The sequence below is a fragment of the Ambystoma mexicanum genome, chromosome 11 (assembly GCF_040938575.1).
Source record: "Ambystoma mexicanum isolate Mex_15411 chromosome 11, UKY_AmexF1_1, whole genome shotgun sequence".
Classification (NCBI taxonomy): domain Eukaryota; kingdom Metazoa; phylum Chordata; class Amphibia; order Caudata; family Ambystomatidae; genus Ambystoma; species Ambystoma mexicanum.
In genome coordinates, this window is record NC_090934.1 from 598,119,670 (window position 1) to 598,145,792 (window position 26,123).

The window sequence follows — 26,123 nt, forward strand, 5'->3', positions numbered from 1 at the left end:
ATTGGGCATCGGGAACTGGAATCCAACGAATGGTGTTTACAGAAAGCGGACGGGGAGGCCCAAGTTGCTTTTGCAAATGGCCTCCCATGGTTCAGGACGCCAAAAGGCTACTGTCATGCCCTTTGCTCCAGTTAGATGAGCATGAAGGACTATTGGTGGAATCTTGACCTGCATCTGGCAAGCTCTATGCTCTTTGAACACCAAGGCAGTGGAGAATTCGACCGGCTTCTGTCTCAGGATCTGGAAAGAAAATCAGTAGAGCCATTTCTTGGTTTATGTGGAAGTCTGATATTGCCTTCAGTAAAATAGAAGGGTGGGTCTCTGTGAAACATGACAGATGAGGCTTGCAGTTCACTGATGGGACAAGCTGATGTAATTGCAACGAGAAGATTTCCCATCAAATTAAGGGTAAGTCTATCGATGCCATAGGCTTCAAGGGCGTATACGTCAGCGCTGCCAAAACTACATTAAGATCGCAGTTGGCAATCTGTCGCCATGCAGGGTGGGGTGGAGAACAGATGTTAAATTCCCCATTTGTGGCAATTGATGGGCTGGAAAATTACACTACTCTGTCCTTGTTCAAAATGTAAGCTCCATGAGCTGCCAGATATGTTCTGGGTGATGGGATTAGAGAGTGCATGAGTGAACCAGACTTGTGAAAAAGGGAGGAATGTAGTCTACTGAGGTCTTAAGTGGACCTTTTTGATTTTTCCAATGTCAATGGCTAAATTCGCCATTTCCCAATGTAAAGCGTCTGATAAGTCTTGGTGACCATAGGTTAGTGTTTCTGGTATCAGAGCGAAAAGGTAAGCAACTGTGGGTAAGGGTGCAGTACCTCCTCCCCCCGCTAGCAAAGGACTCCTCCCCCCGCTAGCAAAGGAGTGCCGGAAGGAGGGAGAAGGAGAGGTGGACCACTTGCAGTAAGCAGTAGATCAGCGAACCAATGCCTCTGGTTTACAGGGAGTGATCGGGAGAATCTTGCAATGGGAGACCTTGAATGTCTGTAATATTCTCTGATTCAAAGGCTAAAGCGTAAGCGAACAGATTTTCCATGAGATCGACAATGCATCTTCCAGCGATCCACACAAGGCGTATTGTTGACAATTGCTGTTCAGGTCTGTCACAAAGATGCACAATGGGGCCGTTGGAGGTAGAGCTCTCTAGAAGAATCTGGACATTAATGGTTGGCGAAATACCTCCTACTCAGGCAGTCGGCTTGAACATTGTCCGTTCCTGCTAGATTAGCCACTGATGGTACTATGTGGTTGCCGAGTGCGCACTCCTTCCATAGACTTCAAGCTAGAGCACAATATTACTGATCTGGTGACTCCCTTTTTGTTCACGTAGAACATGGTCATTACATTGTAAGGATGGAAACATTGGAATTCTTTATCAATGGTAAGAATGCCTGTAAAAGCCAGGAAAGATGCTTTCAAGTCCAGGGCGTTTATGTGTTGCGGAGAATTCTTGTTGCATTTGTCATGGACTTGGAGGTCCATAAATGTTCCTCAAACCAGGACGGAGGAGTCTGTTGTGATGGCAAACTGATGAGAAGGGACCGGGAAGGGTGTGGCCATCCGAAGCTTCCTATGATCTACCCACCACAGACAGTCTTGCTGGAGCTAGGTTTTAATGGGGGACTGCCTTGGTTAGTGAGTGCCAAAGACCATGCTAAGTGCAGTTGGGTGCATCACATTCGAAACCCGGCAAAAAATGTACCGCAACAGGCCACTGTAAACCCCAAGAGTCGCAGAAACCACCATGCAGTCGCTTGAGAGTGAGACAGAAAAAGGGCTACAATCTCCAGAAGGTCATCACCTGGAAGGACAGTATGTAGTGGAGGTAGAGGTGGGGGCATAGCGGGGTGTGAGTCTATGTCCCCTGATGGAGTCAGTTGTGGAGGTACCTACATCGTCACTGTGGTCTTGAGGGGCCAATAGTTTCCTTCACGAGGGACTTAAAATATCCCCCTTGGTCCGAAATGCATCAGGTTCTGGAACCTCTCAAAAAGAATCGATCTTCCCTTGAGGGGACACGACAGCTGGAAGGATGTGGGGATACCTGGAACCCCAATTGCTGAGAGGGGTAGAAAGAGGAGGGACCAAATATCCCCTTACACTAGGCAACCATTCAGCACATGGGGTAAAATGGAGGGAGCCCCAAGGAACTGGGAGGAAGGTGTGGTAGAAATCCGAGCCACCCACCCCCTTATGCTCTCTACCTAGCGGAGAAGCCTCTCCCATTGACTGTCCTGAATATGACCCACACACAGTGACTATTGTGGCAAGTTGAGCCATGGCACGCTGTGGTTGAGGTACAACCAAGGCTTCTGTACAGGCTGCAAGGCTCCCTGAGGTAAACTGAGGAGAAATGCTTACTGTTATCAGAGGCCTCTGAGGGCCTACAGGTGTCGGCCAGATAAGCGAAGCAGGGACGGCCTCGGTCTGGGATCCAGTGTGGCGTGAAATGCCCCCCCCTGGGACTAAGTCTCTGTTACCACCCCCAAAGTCCCCTCTGGCCGCAACCCAGGACAAGACCTCTGGGGGTTATCGGTATGAATACCAGTGAAAGCCTCCTCCAGGTATGCCCAATTGATGCAGCAGCTAACCGTAACCGCATCATGCCTCGAAAGTGCTCACCTGCCCAGGCTAACCCCGGAAAGGGGAATCACCTGGACAGAGTGCCAAAGTAAGTTGTATTAACCATCTTGGACTTGACTAAGTTCTTGAGGTGATCCGGCGTAGACGACTAAAAGATGTCCTCCCACCACACCAGCTTACCCTTGAGGTATTCGTAGGAAAGTGTGTCACAGGCATCCCAGGTATGGGCCCAAACACTCAGCTGCCAAGAACGACCTGCAAAACCTGGTGCACAGAAATCCCTGCTTTACCCAGCATAAACAGGAGGAAGCAAGGAGAGAAAACACAAAAAACTAAAAGAAAACAAAATGGACCACAGGGAAGCAGTAAGGAAAAAGAAAAGGAGGGAAGGGGAATGAGCACGGCATGCAGGGATTAGGCTGTGGCATGCTAAGCGCACATAGCCCTTCGCTGTCTAAATTCATAAAGTGGAAGCACACTAAGGCCCCCGTCCTGACCCTGCTCCATGGGGACTCCCAAAATTATGGAGGAAAGGGGCGGGACATTGGAGTACTAGACATGGAAATCAAGTGGTCCATCTGTCCCACAACATAGCAAACTTGTCAGTAACTGAAAATATCCTGCCACAAAACTTCAGACGCCTTACTTACTGAAAGCACCCCAGACATGCATAATAATCATATAATGCAATTTTCACAGGCACATACACTGACCCAGATAACCGTTTGAAGTGCTTTAACGAGTCATAATTTTAGAACACTGCACAGTAAACCACATTATCTTATAACAAACTGCACGACCAACAAGCTACATTAAAAAAAAAATACAAAGGTGAATCTAAAATACATATAGGACTCACCAACTGAACCCACCACACCAATACACAATACTACCAAGGTGACCTCTGACAATATGCCTATATTAGGGCAGTTAACATTTTCATCAGTGGCTAAAAGAAAAATTATTTGAGGGACTTGTGCCAGGCTGCCAAAACAGCATTGCAGCACCCTGGCATTCAAACAAATCCAGTAACAGCATTGATCAATAGTTTAGCAGATCGATAATGTGCCCAACAAATTAAAATACTCCATGATAAAACTGCACTTTGTGAAAGCATTACTTGATCCATAGTAAACGATCAACTACTGACCTATAGTGTGTTTAATTCGTTTGTCAAAAACAATAGCAAATGGCCAGAAAAACACAACATAGTGGATGAATGTGATTAGGACCTCGGCTATGAAAACACAAACTGTTGACATCGGAGTATATGGCCCGACGTCGTGGTCATGGCCGGTCACATTCATATCCACGCTAGACTTCCCACCTGCAGTTGACACATTGGCTTAAGTGCAGCACAACCGAACAGCAGCTTGCAAGGCCCTCTATCAAGTGATTAAATGTCTCTCAATGACCGCACAGTCTTATCTCCAATACAAACTATGCAGGTAGCTCTCAACAGGTCAATGGCCGATCAGCAGAAACTAATCTGCCATCTGTTCCAGGAACAAGATGAAAATCCTTCAAGACACTGGAACGTTCCCACACTGAAGGTGGGGAACTCCGTAAACCCAAGGCTTTTCAAAACAAGAAGAAATAAAACGCACTCTGATATTTAGTGCACCACACTCAAAATTCTTTGATCCAAATCTAATAATTTTGTTTTATTTGTACAAGCGATTCTGAATGTACATTTAAAAAGTGCCCTATAACGATGACACGTGTTTCGGCAAAACTCATTGCCTTTACCAAATCAGGGCTGTTAACCACAAATAAAAAAAAAATATTAAGGCCATGTTAAAACACAACAAAGTAATAAAATCACCAAATGCGTGTGTATATATTAATATTAAAGACAGAGAAAGGCAGGGAGGGGAGTAGGGAAGGATTGTTTGAGGAAAACAAAAAACAAAAAGAACAGAGGCAAAACATTAAACCATATTCTTAATATACAAAACATGAAAATAAAAAAAAGGGCTAATCAACCACAAAATATTTTGCCCGTTTGAGGCTTGGGACATTATACTGATTGTACAATAGTTCTAACAATTAGCATCATAACACATAATATAAACTGGCATGTCATAGCCTGTTTGTACCTGATTCATATCAAATTAAAACATTTGCAGATATTTAGTGTCAAACCTTGTATAACTTAAATACAATGCCTAGTTTGGGCCAAACACGTTGAGGCACCCCGTTGCATATACTATCACTATGTATTTAATTTAGTTGTATAATGCCAGTATAGACATGTTATCCCAGTTGCTTTACCTTATTAATTTGTACTGAGTTGCTGTACTAACGTCTGGTACTTGCATGTTAACTGGGTTAAATCCCATATGTAAAAGAATAAAATGAAAGCGCTGTTGGGATGATTCGTACATGTACAAAGTGTACATATGTGCACATCCACATTACGCCAATCCAATGTTATATGTGACAAAGATTTGCCCTCTTGGTACGTATTGCTATAAACATCTGAACATATCTGTCAAAGACGTGAACTGAGCGAGTCGGTTATTCACAGCTCAGTGAACTCTGTTGAGTACCACCTTTTCCTAACGGCTGCGGACTATGAGACATGTTTCCAATTATTCTTCATGCGACATCCACCGTGCAACGTTGCTCAATAGCAAAAACAGCACCAACCCCAAAGTGCCGCTGAGACTTTAAACCACAATAGCTTATACATAAACTAGTTTTACTTTGAACATGTACCTGTGCATATTGCTAGCGCGTCAGCTAAGCAGCTTAGAGTACAAGGCGCAGGCGTTTTCCGCTATAATCGTTGTGTTGGTTTCCCTGGCAACCAGCTAGTCCCTAGTCGGTTGCAATCGTCAAGATGCACCGGTCGCCATATTTTGTGAAATATGGTGTGTTTTGAATGAGAAACACGTTTGTTGCACTCAAGTATTAAAAATAAAAAAATTATGCATGCTCGTGAAAATTTATGCCGGCGCAATTTTGAAAAGAATGATATCTTGGAAATCATATGGTATGATTCAAACTAGTAACAATTGTTAAAGCATAGATAGTTCGATGAGCTCCGAGTTGTTGCTATATGCAATGGGAATCTAATAGCTGTATGTGATATGCACATCAGTGCCTTTGAAATGATATGCATAATTCGGTCTTATAGTGCCGTGTACCAAATACCTGGGTAATTGGTTATGTGATAACCAGTTTTATACAACTACTGATTTGTCAATGTATTGGATTCAATGATCGCTCTTGCATAATCCGAAATGCTCCTGTAAACCAGCCATATGGGTCCAAATTACAGGCACCTTAAAACCTTCATCACAATATTTCTAAGAACTGGATAATGGAAAAATACACAAACGTACTCTTACTTAAAGAATGGCCACTAGTATTGTTCAACAATCAAAAGGTGTACGCTTCATAACATTGTGAAGACCACTACAAGATTAGAAACATTCTCAAACGGAATTGGCATCTACTACAACTTGATCCCCACATAGCGAAATTTGGCCAGCATGGACCACAAATCATTTTTAAAAAGGACAAACCTTGAGGAACCAACTCAGACCTTCGCTTCTCCCACAGAATCCAAGGAATCTACCCACCAACTGGATGAGTCAGGAGAAATATGGTTTTAGAAGATGTGGCACCTGTTCCATTTGTCAATATGCGCAAGAAAAAACAACGACTTTTCAAGATAAATTTGGCAATCATATACAAATCAAGCAAAATATTAATTGCAGAACAAAATGTGGTTTACGCTGTAATTTGTATATGCAAAGCTATTTACATTGGAAGCACGATCCGTGAACTCCGGATTCGCATCCGCGAACATTTAACGGGTATTGGTAGCCAAAATTCAATGTTATCCTTGGCCAGTCATTGGCAACATGAGCACCAAATGGACCAAAAGAAATACATTAAATTTGTTGGTCTTAGAAATGTGAGCTTCGGTAAAAGAGGGGGCAACCATGAAGTCATGTTACGACAGGTGGAAGCACGCCCAACTTGTCATTTCAGAACCTTGAAACTGTCATGATCTCTGCTTCCAAAAGGTCAGGGTTTTCCCAACTCCCTTGGAAGCAGATCCATAACCCAGGTTCCGAGTGCCAACCAGTCCCAATTGGGACCTTTTGGACCCAGTCCTGGCGCCAGTGGCACCAGGCTCATAAATATGCCCAGTCCCAGCGCTGGAAGCGCCGGGCTCATAATGCTTGGGTGGACTTACCTTCAGCAGACCATGCTGCTTACTTGCCTGCCAGTTAAGGCCTCTGATCCTCTTCTGTTTGGAACTACTTTTCCTGTTGGGTGGGGCTGGAGCCACTCCCTAGATTCAGAACACTGGAACTCTTCTGGAAGGCAGGAACTCTTTTCTTACCAGGAACTCTTTTCTTACTTGGGCGTGGCTGTGGAAGGAGACACCTAAGCACTACAGGCTATTTAAACCACACCCGGTGGATGAATCTTGCTTTGCGTTATTCTGCAACCTCTGCAGCAGAACGCTCATCGTGTCTTCTGCATCCGGTCCTGGGCCTAAGGAAAAAGGCTTACCATCCTGAATCCAGTCTTCAGCAACACCTATAAAGACAAGAAAGAACAGGTTAGCATTCCGGCATCTGAAAGGCAAAGGCTTACCATCCTGAATCCAGTCTTCAGCAACACCTATAAAGACAAGAAAGAACAGGTTAGCATTCCGGCATCTGAAAGGCAAAGGCTTACCTACTCTTCGTGCGCTCCGGAGGTCTTCACACTGCATTCCGGCATCTGAAAGACAAAAGTTTGCCAACTCTTCGCACGCTTCGGAGGCCTTCTGCGCTGCATCCCGCATCTGAAAGACAAAACAAGGTGCGTTTAAAGACATTGGGGAACTTTAATACTCACGTGCCATTACTCCTTTCCACATCTAATCCAGTGGGTATTCCGGCACCCTGCAGCCGCTCCGAACTCGTACCTGCAAAATAAAAAGACAGTTAGAGCGCATAGTGAAGCAGGCAACAAGCGCTTACTTACGTGCTTCCAGGCGCTTCTATTCATCACACGGGCTCCATCTTCAACTCACTTCAGCCCGTCATCCGCCATCGCCGGAACCCTGCAAAACAAGAGACATCATTACTAAAGACTTTAAAGACATTACAATTACTCGAAACTTACCGTTCGTGCAGTAAACGACGGACAGCAGTCCTCTGAAGTCAAGAGGCCTGCGCTACCTATCCAGTGAAGAAACTGGTTACAGCACCCTGCCCTGAGGCAGATGGAGAGCTCGGCATTCACTTACCTAAGGTGAGAGCGTTAACCTTTGGGGGTCTACAGGAGAGGAGAAGAGGAAAGAGATAGGGACACCCCAATAACCCCAGTTCATTAACCCCATATTTTCTATCTGCAGACATCTTACTCTACACGTCAGGCATACAGTGCACAGAGGTCCAGCCCAAAGAGCCAACCGGGTGCTACACATCACCTTTGAAGATACGGTAGTCGCCCAGTCAAGACCGGCGCCTCTGCGAGAATCAGGTGAGCGTTACAGAAACTGGGTTTGAACACAGACAATGAAATGTATTGTTTTTTGTAAGAAATGTATTGCAATTGTGTGCGATAGCCATTCTTTAAGTAAGAGTAAGTTTGTGTATTTTTCCATTATCCAGTTCTTAGAAATATTGTGATGAATGTTTTAAGTTGCCTGTAATTTGGACCCGTATGTTTGGTTAACAGGAGCATTTCGGATTATGCAAGAGCTCTCATTGAATCCAATACATTGACAAATCAGTAGTTGTATAAAACTTGTTATCACATAACCAATTACCCATGTATTTGGTACACGGCAATATATGAACCCATTATGCACATAATTTCACAGGCACCAATGTGCATATCACATACAGCTATTAGATTCCCATTGCATATAGCAACAAGCAATAGCTCAGAGCTTGTCTATCTACATATGCTTTAACACTTGTTACTAGTTTGAATTATACCATACGATTTCCAAGATATCATTCTTTTGAAAATAGCTCCGGCACAAATTTTCACAAGCATGCATCATTTTCTTTTAATACTTAACAAGCGTGTTTCTCATTCAATACAAACCATATTTCCCAAAATATGGCGACCAGTACATCTTGATGATTGCAACTGACGAGGGACTAGCTGGTTGCTAGGAAAACCAACACAACACAACACGATGATAGTCAGCGGAAAACACATGCGTCTTGTACTCCAAGCCGCTTAGCTGACGCACTAGCAGTATGCACTTTGAGTTTGATGCTGTTTTTGCTACTGAGCAACGTTGCACGGTGGATGTCGCACAAAGAATAATTGGAAACATGCCTGATAGTCCGCAGCCGTTAGGAAAACGTGGTACTCAGAGTTCACTGAGCTGTAAATAACAGCCTCAGTGTCACGATGCCCGCTCCCGGGGAGCCGGCTCAGGCCCTGCGTTCCCGAAAGCGGACAGCAAGTCCCCGGGGAAGGTCCCAGCAACCCCTTATAGGGGCCCTTTGGACAGCGTCCTGGCGCCAGGCTCATTATGAAAGTGTTTGGATGCACTTACCTGATGCAGACCATGCTGCAGAACCCCGGCCTCCTTGAGGCCTGAAAGGAACTACTTTACCTGTGGGACTCATTTACCACCCGGGCGTGGTCGGGGAAGGATACATACCTGATTGGAGGAAGGACACATTCTACGAACTTCTTCCAAGGCTATTTAAACCACACCCGATCAGCCACACGTGCTTTGCGTTGTTCTGCATCTAGCAGCTGGACGCTCACCGTGTCTGCTCCTGCATCTTGACTTCTGCCACACCTGCCAGCATCCTGAATCACCTGCAAAGTAAGGGAACAAGAGAACAGAAGAAGGAAAAGGCCTCACCTTCTAAATCTGCATCCCAGAGACATTTCGCCGACAATCCTGAAAAGGAAGACATTTATTTATAAAAGCACATCGCATCGATCGCTGCAGCGCCGCATTCTACTCACCTTTACAGGGCGCCTCCATGTTCAGCAGCGACCATCCGGATTCGCAGTCGCGCCCCCGCGCCTAGGGAGAAAAAGACAAGAACATGAGAGAAAGAAGGGAAAAGGGAAGCTAAAACTCCATGTCAAGACTTACCTGTTGGGTCATTCCCTTTTCATTTCGGGTCCGCGCCGCATCCAGGCATTTTCAGACCCCGGGCCCTAAGGGGAAAAAGACATCAGCGTTAATGAGTGAATGAAAAGACATTACCAAAACACTCATTAAAGACTTACCTGATTTCCACAAGGATTTCACCGCTCACCTCGGGTCGGTGCCTGTTCCCCGGCATTCCGTACCCCGGCCCCTATGGGGAAAAAGACACTAGCATTAGAACATTAATGCATGGACACAAGGGGAACCACTTATAGAAAACGTACCTGGAAGCCAAGCAAGTTTGGTTCTCACCCATCCAAAAATCCAGTGACGTAACTGGATACCAACGCGCCCCTGCATCAGAAGCAGGATGGAGAGCTCGTCCTTCCAGACCCTAAGGTGAGACGCTACGGGGAAGCACAGAAGGGTTTTGAGGAGGGTGAGAGGGGTAAGTGGGAGGCCGATTGCATTACCCCGCAGACAGTTAACCCCATATTCTCACCTACAGAAGGATACTTCTGCGAGTCAGACAAGCCAGATCTGGGGCCCGGTCCAGTCCGTCTTCCGAACCCTGCGCATCACCTTAGACGAGGTCACAGCAGCGCGAACCAGGCCAGCGCCCCCGTGGGAGTCAGGTGAGCGTTACACTCAGTCAGTTCACGTCTTTGACAGATACGTTCAGATGTTTATAGCAATACGTGCAAAGAGCGCAAATCTTTGTCACATATAACATCGGATTGGGTAACGTGGATGTGCACATATGTACACTGTGTACACGTACGAATCATCCCCACAGCGCTTCCATTTTATTCTTTTACAGAAGGGATTTAAACCAGTTACCATGCAAGTACGAGACGTTCGTACAGCAACTCGGTACCAATTAATTAGGTAAAGCAATTGGGATAACATGCCAATACCGGCATTATACAACTAAATTAAATACATAGTGATTGTGTGCATCGGGGTGCCTCAACATGTTTGGCCCAGACTAGGCATTGTATTTAAGTTATACAAGTGTTGACACTAAATATCTGCGACTATGTTTTAATTGGATATGAATCAGGTACAAACATGCTATGACATGACAGTTCATATTATGTGTAATGATGCTAATTGTTATAACTATTGTACAATCGGTATAATGTCCCAAGCCTCAAACAGGCAAAATATTTCGTGGTTGATTGGCCCTTTTCTTTTATTTTCACGTTTCATATTAGGATGTTTTGTATATTAAGAAAATGGTTTATTGTTTTTCCCCCTGTTCTTCGTTTTCCCTCAAACAATCCTTCGCTACTCCCCTCCCTTCCTCTGTCTTTAATATTAATATATACACACGCATTTGGTGATTTTATTACTTTGTTGTGTTTTAACATGGCGTTTTTTTGATTTGTGGAGTTTTGCCGAAACACGTATCATCGTTATGGCACTTTTTCAAAATGTACATTCAGAATAGCTTGTACAAATAAAACAATATCCTTTGTTTTGGATCAAAGAATCTGGAGTGTGGCTCACTAAATATCAGGAGTGTGTGTTTATTTCTTCATGTTGTGATCAGAGGTGGGGTCTTGACCTCGGTCTCTGAGAGTGCGACACCCATTCAGAAAGGAAACTTGATATATGGTCGCAGAGTACTCATAAGATGGTGCAAAAGAAACCCAGCTAACGTTCAATAAATTCAGCTTTTCAAAAGATTGAATTCCCACATTCACTAAACTAAAACCCATTTTAAGAAGAGTAAAGGCCAAACCCCATTACTGGGCTGCTGGGGCACCCTTTGAGCCCATCATGCACCTAAACACTGTTATTAACTCCCTTCTGCTCCTCTAAACTGCTTCACATGATAGTGAGACGAGGTAGCCCTTCTGAGACCTAGTTCATTTACCAGCATGTATTGCAGAGCCCCAAAATCCCAGAGGCCAGGGGTTAAACTAAGGAGGAGATAGGGCCCCTTCAAAAGCATGGACAGAATGTTCCTTGAAACTGGAACAAAAATAGATTGCAAGACTGCATTTTATATCTCTGCATGAAGACAACACTCTAAAAGCTCCCGTGAAGCTGTTGCATTTAGTTTTTCTCTAGGGAAGGAAAATAAACCCGAGTAGCCCAGGTGAGAAACTCCTAAAAACCCACCCACGGATACAAAATATCATGATTTCCCTCTACCAAGAGACAGAAAAATAATCCAGATAGTTCTGCCAAGAAAAGAGGAATCAGAATATATTGCATCAATCCCCTCTGCCGAGGGAAGGGAGCAAACATCAATACCCTTTGAATGTGTCTGGCTTTGTGCTTCCTCCCCGACCAGCATTGCACGAGATAAAATTTAAACATTTTGAAATTGGAATCCCTAGTAGAAGGAACGCATGATCTAATATTTCCCCAGGCTTAGCAGAGGGTTTCTGCGATAAGAAAATACATGCTGGGCGCACAGTCTCACAGAAAGCAACAGACCAGAGATCAGTTCATGGGAGGGGGGATAAGAACACACATAACAAACCAGTATCAAATGGAGTCTGGTCATCTATAAATATTTAGGCAAGGCCCCTAAACTCCCACCTGACCAGTATCACATTGCCTAGTCACAGACGTGCACCAACCTCCACAGAAGAAAGGGCAAAAGAAAAGCCAGCGCAGATTGTCAGCTATGGGTAGAGCTTTGTGGAGGAAAGCAGATGCTGGGAGATTCCAAGCAGGGAGGCTTGGCTAGAGAAAGAAGGCAGACTTGGGGAGAGCTGCCATTGTAAAGATGTAGAACCTGGGAAGCCTGGACCAGGGAGGATCCCTTGGAGAGGGTGAGAGTGAAGCACCACATTGAAAAGACTTTCCTTATTCGCAGACTGTTTGCTTCACGAAGACTGACTTTTTAGTAGAAATAGTAGCACATTTTAAATAAGATCATTTTGTTTCAGAATTGCAGCCAACGGAAAAAGGAAATTCCCCATTTAAAATAACAATAAAGAAGTTTATAAGTAAAATAAAGGTCTAAAAAGTAAAACAAACAAAACAGTTACACTAATCATACCTTTTCTTCTGGATCCATTATGGCATCACGGTCAGCCACTTCCCCAAGAAACACAGAACAGTTCTTCTTAGCAGTGTCCTGTTAAAAAAAAGCAAACAAAAAAAAAAAAAGACAAAAAAGTAGTCAGTGGTATGTACGAAGATTACATTACAATAATAACATCTAGATAGTAAACAGGATGTGCAGAATGGGACCCTGTCAACTTGGCCCAGTCAGCCTAAGCATTGGGTTAGGAGAGAAACTTTCAGATGGACAAACTGGGTTACAGGCCACTCTATGCTCTGCTTGTATTTTTGTGACTGAGCAAGGCTAATAAACTGGGCAAGCAATTAATGCAGCCTTACTGCAACAGGTGCCTTGAACAAATATAGTTTTTACTCCCAGCACTGAAGACTTACAGCCCGCTTAAATAAGAAACTGTACAATGACAATCAAGGTTTATAACGCAAAAGATTCTTTGTGCCATCTTTTTTATTCTTTTCTTCACAGAGATGTGTTTCACACCGGATTGATAGTCTCGAGGATGTAAGTTACACAAACACCAATGATGTATAGGCTTCCTACTAATGATGAAGTCCACTCATTGGGCCTCATCACAAGTTGGTCGGTAGCCCTTAAATGCAGTGGGGCCACAGCATTTAAGGGTCAGCCCAATCAGGAGTATGGCATGTTTACCCCCAGCTAGGAGCTCTGAGTAAACACGCCGGGAAAAAAAAATGACGTTTTTCAGTGCAATTACTGCACGGTAATAATGCTGGTGGTAATTGCGCCAAAATTCCCCCATTGGGTGGACCCAATGGCAAATGGGGAATAACGTTTACCGCCTAACCCATGATACAACAGTAATACCGCCAAACAGGTGGGCAGTAACACAAAGTTGGGTGGGTCCCCAGTCAAGATACCGTCCAACTCGTGATGAGGCCAATTGTGTTTCATTCTGCTTTTTGTCAGGGTTCTTATATAGAATGCTTTTGGCTAAATGTGGAAATTTCAGTGCCAATGTGTGGATGGGCCTTTAAATCGACTTAACCCAAAACAGGCCCACCACTTAAGATGAGAGTACACGGTTGTATATAAAGCTAGTTTATTGTACAAAGCTCCAGGGAGCAGTTAGATGGTGTTGCAGTACCAAACTAACGCAAGTCTCAACAATACAACATCAGTTGGCATCTACTATACCCTTTGCAACAATTTAAAACACTCCCAGACACTTTATTAACATCAACCACCAAAATAGGATTGGGCAAAACCTCTTCAAAGAAATCTCATATTTTCCCAATTCTTACATTTTCATTGGCAGGTCTCATCTTCATGATCATTTTCAGATCATGTTCAAAACACACCTCTTCTTGGGATTCGTCCGTAGTAGGTCATGACATCAGTACATGGTTAAACATGAATATTGACAACCTCATTAATTGCCAGCAATAACTGGCCTAAGGCCTTCAACTTAGTGTGATTGCACATGGTCGCTTATGTATTTTAGCAACTAGAGGAAGGTCCGCATGTATAGGATTTACTTTGAACAACTGATTGCGATCTCAATTCCCCAGACTCCTGGAGCCTAAAAGACCTAATTTATGCAGCCACATACAGCCTCCGATGACATGTAAAACACTAAACCGCCGGACCCTGGCCTCATGTTTATTACCAAACAAATGGTTAAACCCCCTCTAAACATTTCAATACACAGGGCGAGATAAGGGAGTAGTTTCTTACCTGTAACTCCATTTCTCCAGCATTGGTATCTTTCATGGATTCACATGCTTAGAATATTCCCCGTCGTCAGGCTGGGAATCCCCGGTACATTATATAGACCCTTTCCCGTAGGAAAACTTTTTCGACGCTATGCGTCCTATCCACCTCGTTTTGTATCATGCGTGCCCGCGCCGTCGGGACGCCATGATATAAATACAGGACCCGCCCCCGCGCTCCCTCAGATTTCGGCCCCCAAAGTAGTGGGGGAACCAGTTTGCATGCTCAGGGGAGGCAGGTGGGCGCATGTGAATCCATGAAAGATACCACTGCTGGAGAAATGGAGTTACAGGTAAGAAACTACTCCCTTCTCCAGCATTGGATCTTTCATGGATTCACATGCTTAGAATAGATTACATAGCAGTTCCATCCCGAAAAGAGGAGGCGTGCATGCAAACTCACATACTTTCCTCCCAACGAACAATATTCAATCATAATTGCAACAAGATCTAACCCCTCAACCGGGGAGTACCTTATTGGAATAGGTGTCGAAGCACCGCCTGTCCCATCCGAGTATCTTCGGCATGTTGTTGTGGCAGGCAGTAATGGCGGGTAAAAGTGTGTGTAGCCGCCCAGGTAGCCGCCATGCAGATGTCCCCCAGAGGGACTCCAGACCACAGCGCCGTCGACGATGCCGCCGCTCTAGTTGAATGAGCTCTTGGGCGTCGCAGAAGAGGCTTCCCAGCCTTGGAATGGCAGTACGAAATGGTAGACGATAACCATCTTGACAGTCCTTGCTTTGAAATAGCTTTGCCTTTAGCACCCAAACCATAGGCCACGAACAATTGTCTAGTTTTCCTGAAAGGATGCGTGCGATGCAGATAAAACGAGAGCCCTTTTCACGTCTAATGTGTGTAACGTGCACTCCGCTCCCGAGCATGGCTCTGGAAAAAACGTAGGTAAGACAATAGAGGAATGTTTATGGAACACTGAAGGAGCTTTCGGTATGAACTGTGGGTTAGTGGCAAGGACCACCTTGTTCTTGAAAAATCTTAAGTATGGTGGGTCTACCATTAGAGCTTGGATTTCCGAAATACGTCGGGCTGAAGTGATGGCCACCAGGAAGGCCAATTTCCACGACAAAAACTTTAGAGCCGATGATGACATTGGTTCAAAAGGAGGTTTCATAAGAGACGCTAACACCAGATTGAGGCTCCACACCGGAGGAAAACTCCTAAACAGACCCTTAAGGAAGTGCTTAATCAGGCGGTCGCTGAATAATGGCGCGGAATGTCTTTGACGTGTAAACCTGGAGATGGCGGCCAGGTGTACTTATATCGACGACACCGATAAGCCCTTTTGAGCTAAGAACAGCAAGTATGGAAGGAGCTGTTCCGGCTTAATCGACTGCGGAACCAAACCTGGTTGATCCGCACACCACTGACAGAAACTCCTCCATTTGTACACGTATGAAGTGTTTGTGGAAGGTGCTCTTGCCGCTTGCAGAATACGACGAGACTCCTCCGGAATCGTTAGCTGACCAAATTCGGCAAAGTCAGGAGCCAGGCCGTCAACTTGAGGCTGTCCGGGTCGTGATGCCAAACAGTACCCTCCCGTCGAGACAGAAGGTTGGGGATCTTCCTGAACCTCATTGGCTCCGCCGCCGCCATGTGCAGCAGGTCTGAAAACCACACCTGTCTGGCCCAATACGGGGCCACCAGAATCACCCGACATTGGTACTTGAGGATCCATTGCAACGTCCTCCGGATAAGAGGAAATGGAGGGAATGCGTACAGAAATTTGTTCGTCCATGGGAAGGAGAACGCATCCCCCAGTGAGCCCTGCTGAGGCCATCTGCTTGCATACTGCGGGCATTTCCTGTTGTCCTTCGTCGCGAATAGATCGATGGAAGGATATCCCCACTTCTTGAATACATGTTGTAGTTGCTGGTCATTCAGCACCCATTCGTGAACTTCGTTCATTTCCCTGCTGAGGGCATCAGCCTCCACATTTCTCACGCCTGGCAGGTGGAACGCCAAGATTAGCATGTTGTGTTGCAGGGCCCAATGCCAGATTTTCTGTGCCTCCATCGACAGGGACCTGGAACGTGTTCCTCCTTGTTTCCGTAGTCGTGTTGTCCGTCATGACACGCACCACGGAGTCTCTCAATTGAGGAAGAAAGGATTTTAGAGCCCACCGCACTGCTCTCAGTTCTAGCAGGTTGATATGCAGGGAGGACTCTTGTAACGACCACCGGCCTTGTACCTGTAACATGTCCAGATGAGCTCCCCATCCGCTCAGCGATGCATCCGTCACCACCGTCTTCTGGAACTCCGGTTCCACCAGAGGCATTCCTCTCGTTAGATGAGTAGAAGCTCTCCACCAACAGAGTGCTTGTACCAGTTGTTCGTCGATGACCAGTCTGTCGGACCAGCGACCTTGGCTCTGCGCCCAACGGTCCGCTAGAAATTCCTGGCAAGGCCTCATAAACAGACGGCAGTTGTTTATCAACAGAATGCAGGATGACATGGTCCCTAGCAGGGACATGTATTTGCACACCGACACCCTGGTACCGCATCTCCATTCCGACGCCTTGCTTTGTAGCTTCTGTATCCTTTCGCTGGATGGTCTTACAAGGCTTGTGTGCGTATGAAACTCCGCTCCTAGAAAGACCAAGGTCCTCGAAGGCTCTACGGAGGACTTGCTGAAGTTTATCGCGAAGCCCAGTTCCTGTAAGAGGGACATCGTGGCCCCCAGACTGTTTCGCGTTTGTTCCATGGACGAACCTCTGACCAGCCAGTCGTCTAGATAGGGATAGACATGGTGACCGTCCTTCCTTAAATGGGCCGCTATAGGGGCCAAACACTTGGTGAACGTCCTGGGGGAGGACTTGAGGCCGAACGGGAGGACCATGAACTGAAAATGCTTTCGCCCGACGACGAACCTTAAATATCTCCTGTGTCGTGGGCGTATTGGGATATGAAAATATGCGTCCTGAAGGTCTAGCGACGACAGATAATCCATGGGTTGCACTGACCTGATAACCTCCTGGAGCTTTAGCATTTTGAATTTTGAGCTCTTTAGCCATTTGTTGAGTACCCTCAGGTCGAGAATGGGCCTCCATTTTCCATTTGGCTTCTTGACAACGAAGAACCGGGAATAAACCCCTTGTCCTTCCTGTGCCACAGGAACCCGTTCTACCGCTCCTTTTTGCAGCATAAGCGCCACCTCTTGTCTTAGAACTCGAAGGTGGGGCTGGGCCGAAAACACTGGCGGAAGACTTGGAGGCTTGTTTTTGAATTGCAGCGCATGACCCATGCGAATCGTGTCCAGAACCCATCGATCTGTGGTGATGCATTTCCATTGGTCGATATGATGAGACTCGACCCCCCAGGACGTTCCGAAGGCCGTCATTGGTTGCTGGTTTGCTTGTCCTTCGTCGACGAGGGACCCGAGCCGCGTCTTCTGGAGGCTTGATAATCTCTGCCTCTACGTGCCGACTGGGATGCACGTCTGTAACCTTGTGAGGAGTATGAGGGCCTGTTAAATCCACGGTCCCTAGAGGCTCCAAAGCGGGAGTTTCGGGAAGCACCCCTGAAGGGGCGAAAAGAGCGAAAACTTCTACCTGTCTGGAGGGCGCCGAGAGACCTAGCGGTATCCGTGTCTTCTTTCATCCCCTTCAAGGCTTCATCTACCTTGTCTCCAAACAGATGTTCTCCTTCGCAGGGCATGTCTAGGACTTTGTACTGGACTTCAGGTCTGAAAGTAGTACATTTGAACCACGCTCGTCGACGCAGTACTACGCCATGATTGATTTGTTTGAAACCAGCCTCTGCTAGGTCCACCGCAATATTAATTGCGTGGTTCGAGGCCTCCTCACCATCTCGTACTAGCAACATGGCTGCTTTTCGATGTTCGTCCGGCAAATGTTCTAGGATAGGGGCTATTTTATGCCACATCTCCCTATCGTATCGTGATACAATCGCCAAGGAGTTGGCTGCTCTTACCGTCGTGGCGCCAACTGAGAGCACCTTTTTCCCAAAGGCGTCCTGCCTCCTGGCCTCGCTTTCTGGTGGGGTTGAACATTTTTGCTGTACTCTGGCCTTCCTAGCCGCTGCCGCCGATACCACAGAGTCCGACAGAGGCTGTGATGTTAGACATTTTGGAGTGGACTCCGGAGCTTTAAACTTTTTCTCAGTACGCCCCTTAATATCCGGTTCCGAGAACGGATGACGCATCGTCTTGAGGCCTTCTTGCCACACGTGGTCCAGGATTGGGATGGCAAATACCGATTTCCTCCTTTGACCCATGTGGTCAAAAAGAAAACAGTCTTTCTTTTGCTCCTCAGGAATTAAGCCGAACTCGGAACACGCTTTTCCCATCATTGCATGGAAGGCTCCCACATCATCCGGAGGAGATGGTTGTGCCTGGCTCCTCGTAGACTCTACCTCTACATCTGAATTCCATGTTGGGTCTCTCGACGGCGACAGGGAAATGTCCGACCCTGAGTCACCTCGTATAGAATCGGACTCCGATAGCTCACCCTCCTCCTGCGCTCGAGGACGATCCTTCACCGCCTGGGAGGCCGACGGGCTTCTGGTCGTCGAACGAGCTGCTTGAGCTTGCTCGTCGACGGAAGGTGCAGAAAATATCAACGATGAAGTGCCAGGTTGAGGGATCTGCGTATCCAGACGCTGCAGGAGCTTCTGAAGTGTATTAAGCACATCCAGAGACAAAACCGTCTGGGGGGTCAGCAACGTCGAGGATAGAGGGGCCATACCCCCACTCGCACTCATCGTCGACGTATTGGAAGGCCGTAAGCCCAAGTCCGACGGCTGCATAACCATGCCACATTCTCCGTCCGCTGACGACACCGACAAGGCCGTGTCTGGCTGCAGTAGGACCTCAGGGGGGGGCCGGGTCACAGACCTCTGGCTGCCAGGCCATAGATTGAGTCATCGTCGACGAAGGAATCCCCACCGCTGCTGCCTGAATAGTAATAGGCATCGGCAGCGACACCGGGGTCGACGAGCAAGTCGCCGGCACCGAGCCTTTAGACTTCGTAGCTGATTTCGTTGCCGACTTCCCTGCTGAAGAGTCTCGACTCACTGAAGACCTAGGACGGTCCCCTGAGGAGGATTTTGACGCTGCTTGCCTCTCCGTCTTAGAGGAGGAGGAGGAGGAGGCCTTTTTGTGTGATGAGGAAGACCCAGCATGCTTCTCCGTAGGCTTGTCCGCAGGGCGGTTTTCGGCAGGCCGTACCTTCTTCTAGGGAGGTTCCGACTTGCTCCTGGAGGCCGTGGAGCCAACTTCTGATGCTGGATAGGCACCCGCTCCGTCGTTAAGCCAGTCGACCAACCTTCTTTTTCGGTCTTTAAGGGTTTTTTGGGAGAAACCCTGGCATATCTCGCATGTATCCGCCGTGTGGTGCGGGTGGAGACAGTAGATACAATCCATGTGGGCATCACCTTCATAGACTTTTTTGAGTCCACATGTCGCACAAGGACGAAATAAAGCTTTTCCGGACATATTATTTCCAGAATATAACGTCGCCGAAGCGAAATACAACCTAATTATGACTAGCAGTAACCACGAGGATCCCACTACTTTGAAAGACGGTTGAAATCTGAGGGAGCGCGGGGGCGGGTCCTGTATTTATATCATGGCGTCCCGACAGCGCGGGCACGCATGATACAAAACGAGGTGGATAGGACGCAAGCGTCGAAAAAGTTTTCCTACGGGAAAGGGTCTATATAATGTACCGGGGATTCCCAGCCTGACGGCGGGGAATATTCTAAGCATGTGAATCCATGAAAGATCCAATGCTGGAGAACATATGTTCCCTTGCAGAACTGCAAGCCTTGTCCTATTAGCACCGCTGACCTTCTTACTAGGTAACTCATTCTTCTTTCCGTAAAGATTGTCCCTCCTATTTCATGTGCAACAGTTAACCATGGAGCAAAGCAAAGCACCCCATTGTGTGGATTGTGTTTGTGTTGCATTTGAAGTTTAATATTGTATATTTCTACGTGCGTGAAGATCTAATATGCATACATTGCAACACTAAATGTAACATCTTTTACTCCATTCGATTAATATGGATTTGCAACACTGCTCCAGTTCGCTGCCATCCCCTCCACCCGTCATCAATATGGTGTGCGCAACATGAATCCCTCGTAATAGGGACCCTCACCTCGACACTTCTGTACGTTAACCTTTAGAGATGCAGGTTTTCAATCCCCTGGTCTTGACTATGCTGGATATGTCCGTCAGTTGGTTTCAGTTCCTCAACTCAAACAGGAAAACATTTTTGAACTAACACTTTAACTAGCATATATTGCAACAGTACCTTCTATAAGTATGCGTGTAAGGCAGTACAAATTAAATTTGGAACCGTCAGATGTGTAAAAGGTAAATCCATTAAGGCATGTTGGCCCACGTTAAGGCTGGAAAGGAAGATCATTTAGAAGTGGGTTTGACTGAACGCTAGGTGGTCGTACCCCTGATTGAAGGTTAAGACACGAAAGCAACTTCGGGAATGCAAGACTGAGAAAGTAGCTTTTCAGGGTGTTTGAATGCAATCATTCACAAAATAACCCCACCATTTCAAAACAAAAAAATTGACAGGACACAAAGAAGTTAATGTACACTGGAGCTTTTAGGGAGGTTTCATCTATCGCCTTTGTAAAATGCCCTGCTCGTCTTTTGTTTTTGAAGTGATCAAGCTAGGGTGAATGTGGGGGGGGGGGGGTAAGGATTACTTGTCAATGCCACCCATGTTGTGGGAAAATGGGCAACGCTGCTGGGAAGAGATCTGACGGTTTACATTCCTCACGGTCCTTCTCCCAACTGCACTAACATTACACACAAACTGTTTGCTATGTAAAAGTTTAATGTACAATATTTTTTTCCATGCAGAAACCTATTCTTTTTGTTCCAAAACGGCTCCAGTTGCGTTGGGCTCAGGAGACACTCTGCTGCATAAAATAAAATGTAGCCTGCCTTTGGTTTGAGAAGTCCCTACTACATACAGGGCCTTGCGCCATTATAAAACACTTCCATTTACTAGCTCAGCCAAGTGGAAGGATGGCTATTGGAATGCACATGTTGTTTAAGTTGCCAGTCTCCCTCATGGTGATGTTCTTAAAATGGCAAGGGAATACATTATGTGCTACAATACATTTAAGATCCATTTGAGTATTTAATACTAGTGAAAGAGCCTGTGTACATGGGCCAAAGTGCATGTTTTCATTGACACAGTAGGACCACTATATATCCTAAGGCAACAGCTCCCTCTAGCCGTGACATCAGGCAAAGATATGCAGATTGCCATTGTCTCTATGTATCCTAAGGCAACAGATCCCTCCAACAGTGACAACAGGCGAAGCTATGCAAAAGTGTCTCTATTGAGCATGACTGCATCGGACAAACATACCGGGATAAACACACATCTGGCCTTTTATTATATAGTTAATATGACAAGGAACATCTTGAAAAAGTTGGTTAAGGGCCAGTTGGAGTTAGTTATTGCAAGACAGGGCAGTTCTCACATAATGTAGCTGTACACTATAAAACGTACTTTGTTAAGGAAACCATGTAATGCCAGCGACGTAAAGTATCCTTATTCAGTTGTAAGTGGAAACAAACCAATATTCTGTGTGCATTGATGGAACTCCACTAAACCTAAATAAATCCTCACAAGTGAGCAGAGGAAACTCAGTTCAGATTGGACTCAAATTCCGCGAGGTAGTCAGGTAGTTTGGAGGAGGAAAAATTGTGCTTAGTAATAGTTTTAGTAGATGAGAGGGAGCAGAAGAAGCAGGATTGGAGAATGAGGCAAAGGCAATCAAGTGATCAGAAGGAGAAGGCGTGGTGGAGATATTAGAGGCAGATAATTGAGAGGAGATGATAATGAGGTCAAGGGAATTTCCGTTTGAATGGGTGGGCAGGAAATGGACAGAAGAACGTGAGTGGTTAGGTAGAAGAGAGTTAAAGTCCGTGGATAGAGGAGCAGAGCAAGAGGGGAGGTTGAACTTGCCAATGAGGTGGTGGGGAAGAGAATCAATTAGTTGGGAGAGGTGGTTAAAGAATTGAGGGTTGGTCAAAAGAATTGGCCTACTGGATCAGGTGGCCGGTAGAGAGATAATATGTATGCCATAGGGGGCAGTGATTGTAGAGATAGCATATTCAAATGAGGGAGAATTAGAAAGGAATTAGGAGGGATAGGAAGTTTGGAGGATGAAAACAGTCCTACACCACCTCCGCTGCCAGTGAGGAAGGGAAGATGTAAGAAGGGTCACGAAGGGCAGCAAGTGTTGCAGAGTCAGAGAGATTGAGGTTTCAGTAAGGGTAATGAGGTCACGAGAAGGAGGACAAGAAAGGCAGAAGTCTGAGATAAAGGAGGTTTTATTGCAGACAGACTAAGCATTCTAAAGAGCAGTAGAAAGAGTGAGCTGTAGAAGCAGACTGATGTGGAGTCTGAGAAATAGAGGCATGCTGGGGCGGATTCGATGAGATGTGTTTTGGAAGTTCGGATCGGGGTAGCTTTTGTGAACAGATAGAGTAGCAGAGGGAGAATAGAGTTGGCGTAGAGAAGAGATGTTAGGGAAGGGAACATATTGGAAATGGTTATGAGCGGAGGAGGAGAGTCGAGAGAAGTAGAAGGGAAAGGAGGAGATAACATGAGAAGTGCATGGCGAGGATGCAGCTGAAAAGCGATGACAGGTACTTCGACAAGTAGCAAGACACAGCAAAGCAAAGGCTCAAAGAGACCGGTCAGCAGCTGGTCTTTACCCTTCACTGTTCTGCCCTAAATTGGGATTCCTCTGGCTGGACACCCCTACGGAGTCCAGAAGGGATGACACACGCTCTCATCAACTGATCACCTAGTTCATCAGCGGTTGGTCTCGGATGAAGTTTGAAACCCAAGGTCTGCATGAGAGGAAGGAAGAAGCTCTTTGCAGTGGTCTCCCAACTTGGACAACCTATGGGGATACTACAAGATGCCATGACTCCAGAACTAATTAGCTGGAGGGGAGGCAAGTATAACACATGGAAAATCAGTCTGAACTGGAGTTTAAGAAGAGCGGCTGTTGTGAGGAATCTAGGAATTCGTCCCTTCTGCTCAAGGGGGAGCCTCCACCTTTGAGATTAGGGAGGCGAGTCCGCTATAGGGGCAATGACTCCCCAGTGAGCACATTTGTGACATCTTCCTGGCCACCACTGTCCCACAGGGTTATTGCCTACATGGGGACGGATCATGTTAAAGAAAAGGGATCTTTAACTAGCTTGGTTTGGCTGTTGACCCCCCCCTCAATGAACCCGGAATGCAGGACCAATGGAATTAGGTGCATGGAGAGACAAAGGACAAGACCCATACCTGATCGTGAGAAGCTTATGCGGAATGAGTCGACATCTGGCAGCAGACCAACCAGAGACTGCACAGAGCCAAAGTCCACTGCTGTAGCGCAGAGCCGAGGCAAACCGGAGGCAGGACCATGATACATATGTGGGCAGCGAGTCTGCAAATGCTACTGAGACCAGGAGCCATGGACACCAAGGTCTCAAGAGTAGCAAGATCGAACCATAACCAAGGCGGAAGACCGGCATGCCCAAACCGCGGCACTCAGAGGAAGCACCAGGGAATAGATGATCTGAGAAGCCCAGTTCCATGGCAGAAAGTAGCGGCTGCCTCCCCCAAAAGAAGGCCACTGTGAGTAAGCAGGCATGCGGTTCTCAGCAAGGGAAGGGATGAGGGTGGTTGGGCCAACGTCGAGAAAGCAAACCTAGTGCCAAAGAGGGCTGATGGGCCTATAAATCAACAGACACTAAGAAAAAATATCCAAAGGAGGAGAAGTTGAAAGCCAAAACCAAAAGACGGACAGCAAAGCCAATATCAAAAGGGGATGAACTTGAAAGACATAACCTGCAAGGGGTTCACAGCAAAGACAGACATGAAGCAACCCAAGGAGACTGGAAAAGATGGCAAAGAGCACAGAGACCAGTATGGGCTAAAGGTCACAGCCACTCAAAGGTAGTGGAAACCTACAACATCTCAAAACCTCAAGTAGAGCCAGAAGGTCCCCATGTGGCCACAGGAACTTACTATTGGCACACATCAGACACCCTGGAGGGGTGAGCAAAAGACAGCAGTTGAGCAACTGTAATATCTACAAATCCAAGAGACTTTTGGTTTGCTTGAACTGTGTGAAAAGACGAACTAACATGCTAGAGAGGCCCGGGAGTGTGCCTGTTGTACTTGTAGTGGAATTCAAAAGATGTATGGTTTACTTGAACTGCACGAGAAGCCCTGCTACGACAAGAGGACTATTTCCAGAGACATTGACGGGAGGGGGTGATGCACCAGCCATCATACCCCAAGCAAGTGAAGTGTTAAGAAAACATCTCTTGGCTAGGTTGTGTTTCTTTGTTAGTGGTAGGGTCAGTTACAAAAATAGTATAGGTTTGGACTGAGGACAAAGTTGAGTTCTATATGACATCCCAACTAGCAACTTCTTGTTATTTATAGGGAACCTCCCCAGTAGAAATAGGGCTAAACTCCAAGAGTTGAAACATGTCCCGTTGTCCACATCCTTTCTCTGACATAACTACATACACGCAAGGCATAAAATAAGCAGTGTCACATATGTAATTCTATAGGTTTGCTAATTTAATCAATACTTGTGTAGCATAGGTCGCCATTTAAATTACCCTGTGCAATGAAAACACAGCTCCGTGCATTCCTCTCTTGCCGTCAGGATTATCTCCACCCTCTTTTCTCTGAGGCTAATGGAGAGAGTGTGCAGCAGTAATCACTTCTCAAGTCAACACTATATTCTGTCTGGCACATTTTTAAAAAGACAGCCCTGCAATTCCATTCCTAAAAACGTATGTTACACAATTACCATATAGATACTGTAAAAAAACAGCATTGTCTCCAGTAAAGTTTAGTGTATCTAAATCTATTAGTGTCAATTATATTTCATTTTGCATGGGAAGGTGCATCATATTGAGTGATCACTTTTGAAAATGTACATGATCACACAGCCAATTGTTTTTGATGGAAACTCTAGTCTGTGACCTACTGGTTGTATTCATCTGTGCAACTGGTGCTCAACCCATGAGCTGATAAACTGACATTCTAATCACCCTGATGCTTTACACAAGCTATCTTGAATGCAAGATCTCCGCAAATGGCAATATTCTACTCAGTTTGCCCAGTTCTCTGCCTGCTTCGCCATCCACTAAATAATGAATACACAAAGCCATCTAGATGCTTACGGAAAAGTAGTGATCAATAACTCCATCCGGTCTGTAGATGTACAGACCTACTGTAATACCATAACACTGTAGCTCACTCTGCTCTCGGATTATGATTGCAGGTAGAAAAAATGAAAGTTGAAAGCTACTAGCCAGCTATACAAAGACACTTACCACCTCAATTCTATACATACACACCAGACCATTTCTTACTCGCCAAGAGTCAAATATCATTAGCCAATCGCTAGTGGCGAGTGCACATTTTGAACCTTGATGATTGCATTATATATATTAGCACCTGTGGGAGAGAACTGCCGAATCCAGCATTTGGGAGCGCAAAAGGAAACTGCAAGTAGCCGCCTGCATTTCATGCGTCTTTGCCCAGCTTTGACCCTTTTCTTGAAGGCGGTGCCCCAGGCCAAATCTTGTAAAACCTCAACCCCCCCCCCCCCTGGCTGCC

The 26,123-nt window shown here is 46.0% G+C and overlaps 1 protein-coding gene across 2 annotated transcripts in view; it reads right to left on the reverse strand.

The window, feature by feature from the left end:
* E2F8 (E2F transcription factor 8) overlaps positions 1-26,123 on the reverse strand; it is a 490,718-nt gene that overhangs the window by 396,864 nt on the left and 67,731 nt on the right. For both annotated transcript variants that reach the window (XM_069623464.1, XM_069623465.1), the window contains exon 2: positions 12,710-12,787. In XM_069623464.1, coding sequence (XP_069479565.1) covers positions 12,710-12,787 — 78 coding nt within the window. The remainder of the gene's footprint in view (positions 1-12,709; positions 12,788-26,123) is intronic.